The sequence below is a fragment of the Mus caroli genome, unplaced genomic scaffold (genome assembly GCF_978045245.1).
Source record: "Mus caroli unplaced genomic scaffold, Mus_caroli_1 scaffold_10, whole genome shotgun sequence".
Lineage (NCBI taxonomy): Eukaryota > Metazoa > Chordata > Mammalia > Rodentia > Muridae > Mus > Mus caroli.
Window position 1 is genome coordinate 43,944,389 of NW_028227265.1, and position 9,012 is coordinate 43,953,400.

Consider the following 9,012-nt stretch of genomic DNA (forward strand, 5'->3'; position numbering starts at 1 on the left):
TGGGAATAGTATTTTCTATTTGTTTAAAAACCAGGTTTTCAATGTCTGATATATTTGACCCAAATTTCCTATTTTGTCTAAAAATAACTAGCCAATCTGTATTGGAGCTCCTATAAGTGAATTTTGGAAAAAAAAAAACCTCAACATTTCTTTCTTACAGAAAAGAAAAAAGCTGGACTATTTGAACAAATCACTAAAACTCATGGAACAATTATTGGCATTACATCAGGAATTGTCTTGGTCCTTCTCATTATTTCTATTTTAGTACAAGTGAAACAGCCCCGGAAAAAGGTTATGGCTTGCAAAACTGCATTTAATAAAACTGGGTTCCAGGAAGTATTTGATCCTCCTCATTATGAGCTATTTTCACTAAGAGAGAAAGAGATTTCTGCAGATCTGGCAGATTTGTCAGAAGAACTTGACAACTACCAGAAGTTGCGGCGCTCCTCCACGGCCTCCCGGTGCATTCATGACCACCACTGTGGATCACAAGCATCCAGTGTGAAACAAAGCAGGACCAACCTCAGTTCCATGGAACTTCCCTTCCGAAATGATTTTGCACAACCACAGCCAATGAAAACATTTAATAGCACCTTCAAGAAAAGCAGCTACACTTTCAAACAAGCTCACGAGTGCCCTGAACAGGCTCTAGAGGACAGAGTGATGGAGGAGATTCCCTGTGAAATTTATGTCAGAGGGCGAGACGATTCTGCACAAGCATCCATATCCATCGACTTTTAATTGCTGACTAAAGGCATTATTGTTAAGTGTGTATGCAGCCCACACCAACACTCATTCTATCTCCGCATCCATCTTGTTCTATCAAATTTAGAAAGCCCTTCATAATTTATCATAATGCTGATGATTTTATTATCTCAGGCAATCTATATATGTGAAACCAACTAAGAAACTTAAATGTATTCAGTGGAAATAAGTCATCATCTGTTGCTGGTATCTTAACCTGTAAAACACCACCAGTCCAATAGCAGTTGAGGAGCAGGTCATGTTAAGTCAGGCGGAGCAGCCTGGTGCTGTGAACACCGGGCACTGTTCGTGTTTGCACAGCCCCATCAACTTGATCTCACAGTAAATTTAAAAGATTTTTCTTTATATTCCTTTTGTCCTTCTTTTTTCTGTTATGTTTTATTTGCCTGTGGTTTTACCATGTCAGTTTCCTACAGACAGAGATAATATGTCACTTAATTCAACATGGCCATGCATTTGCTCCTAAGTGTGTATAATACGGCCAGTACTGTAATGAGTGGCAGTTTAAGATGCAGTCATATTTCATTTCTTCCTGACTGATTTCTACACTGTTGTCTTTAATAACTGCATCTTTAGTTCTGTTTTTCTATGGGAAGTAGGATTTATCACTTTTAAATCATGCTTCATCTTAGTTATACTAAAAAAGTAAGAATCCTGGGGTATATTATTACCAGATACACATGAACAAGTTTGTAGCAACCTCTGAAGTTTTCCCTACTGGGTCTCAATTCAGTGACAGTAATCAGGGTCCTAGAACTCACCTGTGAGCAGACCTTTAATTATGGCTCCATGCAGAGCTTCTCAGATCTTATTCCCTATCATCTTTCAAAAAGATTTCTTTGTTCTCTTGGTACTGGTTTGTCTTTGACACATGGCCATGGTTGGTGGAAGCTTAAAGAAATTCTCAGAGAAACTGTGTGAGGCTTTACATAGCTTCTGCTTGGAACAGTGCATTTTTCTACCCATTATCGAGAAGAGCAACTTCAACTTTTTCTTAAGCTGCACTTTTAACCTTATGTTTTGTAAAGTATATAAAACAATAATTTATAAACATAGTATCAAAACTCATTGTGTTTTTTTAGACTTTTGATATTATTTGATATTGTATAAACTTTATTAGATCAAGATTTAAGACACACACGACAGTTTCTTTAAGTCTCCACAGTAGTGACTTTATGTAGAAGTATACTGTGATGGGACTGCACTGTAATTTATTATAAAGACCTTGCTCATGGTCATGTGTACATACATTCTTCTTTCTTTTGCTGCTGTGTTAGTTGGTAATAAGTTCTTCACTGTGTGGTATTTATTGTTCTAAATCACAACAGAAATCTTATTAGAGTATACATTAATTCATGATCCTTCAATTATATTATTTATAGCAGGAATCCTTTCAATAAGATGTAGATGAGGAAGAATTCATATATTTAATGATAACCAATATAGATAATGCCATTTTAAAGAGGTAAATTCTCATTTTCTATATTGAACTAAATTTCCAATGAATGAAAAGTTGAGGTTTCACTAGATTTCATTTATTTTTTTAAGTACTACATAAATCTGATTTCTCAGATTACTAAAAACTTTGACCTTTAGTGTGATGTACTTTCTGACCAAAGTGTGTTTTCTGTATGACTTTTTTTTTATTTTTAAAAAGGAAATTATATCAAGAATATTGAGAAAACTTACCCTTGGCATAAGCATGACTTAATTTTTTTAAGTCAGTAGATGTTCCTGCTTTGTAAAATAGAACTTGGAAAAGTAAAAGGAATCTCAAAACATAGAAATCACTGAACTATGCAGAGAAAAATTAAATAATTTTGTTCTTTCAGTAACTAGAAGCATTTTATTATGTGACTTAGACCAGCCACCATTCCAACACCATAGTAAATACTTAAATCGATAGCTATGAAACCATAGTGAAATAAAAATTAACATATTTCTTTTATAAATTATATCCACTATAAAATAGTTGTCATATTCATCATTAATTTTAAGATTATAGGGTTTATAGTATGCCTTCATACATCATGATCACTTGTAGGTGTATTTTTATTTTTAACACTATTCTATTTTAAAGGAATTTGAAGGGATTTACAAAACAGTTGTTTGTACAAAATACTGAACATTCCAACCACGTAAATTTGCATGATCTCATGCATCAGCAAGAGAAACTTGGATGATCTTTTGGTTCTAAATTCTCTAACCAGAAAGTTGTTCCTTTTCACAGTAGAAAACACTTATATTCAGAGGCTAAAGTGAAAGCCATAAATTTAAGCAGTAACAAATATGAAGTTAAGCTGTCTTATGTGAGTTATTATACCCTACAAAGTACCTGTGTTAAACACACCTTTTAGTGAAAAATGCAAAGCCAGAGGATAGTAAAAATCTCCAGTGCAAGAAAGTACTAAGTACAAACTATATGACACCAAAACATTGCTGTCTTTCATCCCAAGTTTACTACAAGCTGTCAGCTCCCAAGTAGCCACAGACTGCAACCTACACATCCCACTGTCTCAAAGACATGGGAATAAACTGTTATTTGTTTGCAGAAGAGAGTTATCAATATAAATATTTAACAAAAACCAAAGGATGTTTACATTTCACATCATGGATCTAAAAGGCTCCCTTAGCTTTGGTTTAGGAGAGTCTTTGTCACTCTCCTACATGTGTTTTGTATAATTGCTAAGCATTAAGGAACTGCAGTCTGCACTGAACATTTCTATACTTTGGATACTACCTAATGATGGTAGGTGCTTGTGTCAGGAACATATCAGCTAAGATGAGAAAGGGCTGCTTGTAGTTCCAGGAATAATTAACAGTCAGAGATTACACTGTTGCAAAATGATGTCTGCCATGTGCCCACTTTCGTTTACTACAAGTGTTAAGAGAAATGTGCCTGAATCACGTTGACTGTGGACAGAAGGGACTTTATTTTGTTCTGTTTAAAGATCCAAGAGAGACGATCTAGTCTAGTTTTGTCAATGAGAAGACAAAACCCTGGTGGTGAAGTAGCTCCCCATGGCTCCGTCCTCCTAGCCCGGTAACCTTCCTTGGCTTCTTCTCTCCCTGCTTAGCTTTAAAAAGTCACAGAATTCCAAACATCAGCCTAGATGTTCCTGCAAAACTTGTTAGTTATACTTACTTAAAATGTAATGCTGTAATTTTTGTATACAAAGGGGGCTTCACCCTCCCTTTTTAATTTATATAACACTGTTATCCCATCAGTTTTGTTACCAGGCTTCCTTGGCACCTGCTAAATATGTAATTACTGTGAATTCTTAGTAAACAGTGCTGGTTAGCAGCACATAGGCTGATGCCAGAAAGAAAGCTCTGTGCTTTCACGTTTGTAAATTTTTTTTAGTTAAAATTAACAATGTACATTATAGAAATTAAATATTGGGTACTGTATCTTGAGTTTTGAGAATTATTTGAGTCTGAACCACTGTAAGAGAACAAGCTGACCTGGGATATCCTTTTAGCTTCCTACACCATCTGTTACCTGTTATATATCTTTCCTAGTAATATGTTCTTCACTCGGCTTTTTAAGATACTTTTGACTATATTTCTGAGATCGGTTTACTGGCTCACAAAGCCTCCGAGCTAATGATGAGGGTGCACGTATACTAAATACTACCTAAACTTGTTTTTTTAAGGGGGAGATTTCTATTAGAGACAAACTTCCAGATCATGTAAGAATTCTCATTGCTTAATCCAGATTTGGCACTTTAAAGTACTTAACCCTTGAAATGCAAATAAAAATTCCTCTTTTGATTTTCTTCCTTGCCTCAATTCTGAAGTGTGTAAACGTGGAACATTTAGCCACTTTGGACATTTATAGGCCCTTCCTAAAACAGTACGAATTTCCTATTTGCTACATTCCAAATAAAATAGTCATGGTTGAGATTTATTTGTTAAAGCAACTGTGGATGATTATTATACTTAAAAAGCATATTTTACTTTTAAATTAACAGAAGATGAACTTTTAAAATAAAAAATAAAAAACGTTATAGGATAGATAGCTGACGAGACGACTCAGGAGTAAAAAGCACTTACCAAGCTTCCAGAAGACCAGGGTTTAATTCTCAGCACCCACATGGCAGCTTGCAACCACCTTTAACTCCAGTTGCAGAGGATTTATCTCCCTCTTCTGGCCACTGTGGGTTCCAGGCATGCCTGTGTGTGTGTGTGTGTGTGTGTGTGTGTGTGTGTGTGTGTGTGTGTGTGTGTGTGTGTTTTGATATTCATAGCTCTCAAATTGCAATTAAGGCCCACTCAGCAAGAGGGATCATGCCTAGTTCTAGAAACCTAGCCATCTACCCAGGACTAGTGAAATCATAGGTCTTGGAAGAAAACTCACAACTGCATTTTAATAAACCAGCACAATCCTTAACTACATAATAAACATTTATCCTTATACCCACACATAAGTGTAGTCCTCACCCCTCATCAAGTAGATTTCTTGTTGTAATGGAAGGAGTCCATTGCAGAAAGCCACAACTGATCAAACTACAGAGTTCTAGGCTCAATCCCAACTGATATTTCTTTAACACAACTCCTGTTCTTAAAACTTGAGGTCTGTGTGAGGATGATTATGTCTCAAGGCCTCCAGGAGGCCTGTGCATGCAGGCAACTGGTCTGCTGCAAACAGATCCACAGACTCCACAGTGTGAAGGCCTCCCAGGTGAACAGCTACATACAGGGCAACAGCTTAACTGCTCCTCTGAAGACCCAACATTCTGAAGGCCTCTGAGGAGATCTGCTACAACCAGGGCAACAAATCATCAACTTGTCTACCCCTCTGAAGACCCCACAATCTGAAGGCCACACAGTTTTCTACAGCCAGGGCCACAGGCCTACCAAGAGCTACCAGCAGCAACCCAGGGACGCAAGAGATAGATACCAGACTAGCTAACACCAGGGATAACCAGATGGCAAGGGGCACGTGCAAGACCATAAGCAACAGAAGCCAATATGCTTTGGCATCACCAGAACCCAGTTCTCCCATCACAGTTCAGGAATAAGACCTAAAATCCAACATCATGAAGAAAATAGAATCCTTTGAAGACAATATAAATAACTCACTGGAAAAAAAAACAGGAAAATACACGTAAACAAATAGAAATCCCTTAAAGAAATACAGGAAAGATATCCTCCAGATCCATCCATTTGCCTAAGAATTTCATAAATTTATTGTTTTTAATAGATGAGTAGTACTCAATTGTGTAAATGTATCACATTTTCTGTATCTATTCCTCTGTTGAGGGACTTCTGGGTTCTTTCCAGCTTCTGGCTATTATAAATAAGGCTGCTATGAACATAGTGGAGCATGTGTCCTTATTACAAGTTGGACATCTTCTGGGTATAAGCCCAGGAGATTTATTACTGGATGCTCCAGTAGTTGTATGTCTAATTTTCTACCGGACCATCAGACTGATTTCCAGAGTGGTTTTACCAGCTTGCAATCCCACCAGCAATGGAGGAGTGTTCCTCTTTCTCCACATCCTCACCAGCATCTGCTGTCAACTGAATTTTTGATCTTAGCCATTCTGGCTGATGTGAGGTGGAATCCCAGGGTTGTTTTGATTTACATTTCCCTGATGATTAAGGATGTTGAACATTTTTTCAGGTGCTTCTCAGCCATTCGGTATTCCTCAGTTGAGAATTCTTTATTTAGCTCTGTGCCGAATTTTTTAATAGGGTTATTTGATTTTCTGGAGTCCAGCTTCTTGAGTTCTTTGTATATGTTGGATATTAGTCCCCTATCGGATTTAGGGTTAGTAAAGGTCTTTTCCCAACGTGTGGGTGGCCTTTTTGTCTTATTGACAATATCTTTTGCCTTACAGGAGCTTTGCAAATTTATGAGGTCCCATTTGTTGATTCTCGATCTTACAGCACCATTGCTGTTCTGTTCAGGAATTTTTCCCCTGTGCCCATATCTTCGAGGCTCTACTTCACTTTTTCCTCTATAAGTCTTAGTGTCTCAGGTTTATGTGGAGTTGCTTGATCCACTTAGACTTGAACTTTGTACAAGGAGATAGGAATGGATCAATTCGCATTATTCTACATGATAACCGCCAGTTGAGCCAGCACCATTTGTTGAAAATACTGTCTTTTTTCCACTGGATAGTTTTAGCTCCCTTGTCAAAGATCAAGTGACCATAGGCATGTGGATTCATTTCTGGGTCTTCAGTTCTATTCCATTGATCTACCTGTCTGTCACTGTACTAGTACCATGCAGTTTTTACGACAATTGCTCTGTAGTACAGCTTGAGGTCAGGCATGGTGATTCCCCCAGAGGTTCTTTTATTGTTGAGAATAGTTTCTGCTATCCTCGGTTTTTTGTTATCCCAAATGAATTTGCAAATTGCCCTTTCTAACTCAGTGAAGACTTAGTTGGAATTTTGATGGGGATTGCATTGAATCTGTAGATTGCTTTCAGCAAGATAGCCATTTTTACTATATTAATCCTGCCAATCCATGAGCATAGGAGATCTTTCCATCTTCTGAGATGATCTTCGATTTCTTTTTTCAGAAACTTGAATTTCTTACCATACAGATCTTTCCCTTCTTTAGTTAGAGTCACACCAACGTAATTTATATTATTTGTGATGATGGTGAAGGGTGGTGTTTCTCTAATTTCTTTCTCAGCCTGTTTATCCTTTGTGTACAGAAAGGCCACTGATTTGTTTGAGTTAATTTTATATCCAGCTACTGCACTGAAGCTGTTTATCAGGATTAGGAGTTCTCTGGTGGAATTTTTAGGGTCACTTATATATACTATCATATCATCTGCAAATAGTGGTGTTTTGACTTCTTCCTTTCCAATTTGTATCCCCTTGATCTCCTTTTTTGTCGAATTGCTCTTTAAGTACTATATTGAATAGGTAGGGAGAAATTGGGCAGCCTTGTCTAGTCCCTGATTTTAGTAGGATTGTTTCAAGTTTCTCTCCATTTAGTTTGATGTTGTCTGCTGGTTTGCTGTATATTGCTTTTATTATGTTTTGGTATAGGCCTTGAATTCCTGATCTTTCCAAAACTTTTATCATGAGTGGGTGTTGGATTTTGTCAAATGTTTCTCAGGATCTAACAAGATGATCATGTGATTTTTTTTGTCTTTGCATTTGTTTATATAATGGATTCTATATATTAATTCATCCCTGCTTCCCTGGAATGAAGCCTACTTGATCATGATGGATGATTGTTTTGATGTGTTCTTGAATTTGGTTTGTGAGAATTTTTCTTTGTTGTTTGGTTGGTTCGTTGGTTGGTTCGGTTTCCAAGAATTTTATTGAGTATTTTTCATCAATATTCATAAGGGAAATTGGTCTGAAGTTCTCTTTGTTGGGTCTTTCTGTGGTTTAGGTATCAGAATAATTGTGACTTCATTGAATGAATTGGGTAGAGTACCTTCTGTTTCTATCTTGTGGAATAGTTTGAGGAGAATTGGAATTAGGTCTTCTTTGAAGGTCTGATAGAACTCTATGACTGCTTCTATTTCTTTAGGGGATATGGGACAGTTTAGATCATTAATCTGATCCTGATTTAACTTTGGTACCTGGTATCTGTTTAGAAAATTGTCCATTTCATCCAGGATCTTCAGTTTTGTTGAGTATAGGCGTTTGTAGTAGGATCTGATGATGTTTTGGATTTTCTCAGATTCTATTTTTATGTCTCCCTTTTCATTTCTGATTTTGTTAATTAGGATACTGTCCCTATGCCTTCTAATGAGTCTGGCTAAGGGTTTATCTATCTTGTTGATTTTCTCAAAGAACTAGCTCCTCATTTGGTTGATTCTTTGACTAGTTCTTTTAGTTTCCACTTGGCTAATTTCAGCCCTAAGTTTGATTATTTCCTGCTGTCTACTCCTCTTTGGTGAATTTGCTTCCTTTTGTTCTAGAGCTTTTAGGTGTGTTTTCAAGCTGCTAGTGTATGCTCTCTCTAGTTTCTTTTTGGCAGCACTCAGAGCTATGAGTTTTCCTCTTAGGACTGCTTTCATTGTGTCCCATAAGTTTGGATATGTTGTGGCTTCATTTTCATTAAACTCCAAAAAGTCCTTAATTTCTTTCTTTATTCCTTCCTTGACCAAGGTATCATTGAGAAGAGTGTTGTTCAGCTTCCACATGAATGTTGGCTTTCTATTATTTATGTTTTTATTGAAGATCAGCCTTAGTCCATGGTAATCGGATAGGATGCATGGGATAATTTCAATATTTTTGTATCTGCTGAAATCTGTTTTGTGACCAA

General features: G+C 36.8%; 1 protein-coding gene across 3 annotated transcripts in view; it reads left to right on the forward strand.

Annotated features, from left to right (window-relative positions):
- The window catches only part of Neto2 (neuropilin and tolloid like 2), a 68,247-nt gene extending 63,703 nt beyond the window's left edge, over positions 1–4,544 (forward strand). For all 3 annotated transcript variants that reach the window (XM_021170078.3, XM_085843733.1, XM_021170077.3), the window contains exon 9: positions 161–4,544. In XM_021170078.3, coding sequence (XP_021025737.1) covers positions 161–741 — 581 coding nt within the window. In that variant the 3' untranslated portion in view covers positions 742–4,544. The remainder of the gene's footprint in view (positions 1–160) is intronic.
- Positions 4,545–9,012: the final 4,468 nt, after the last annotated feature.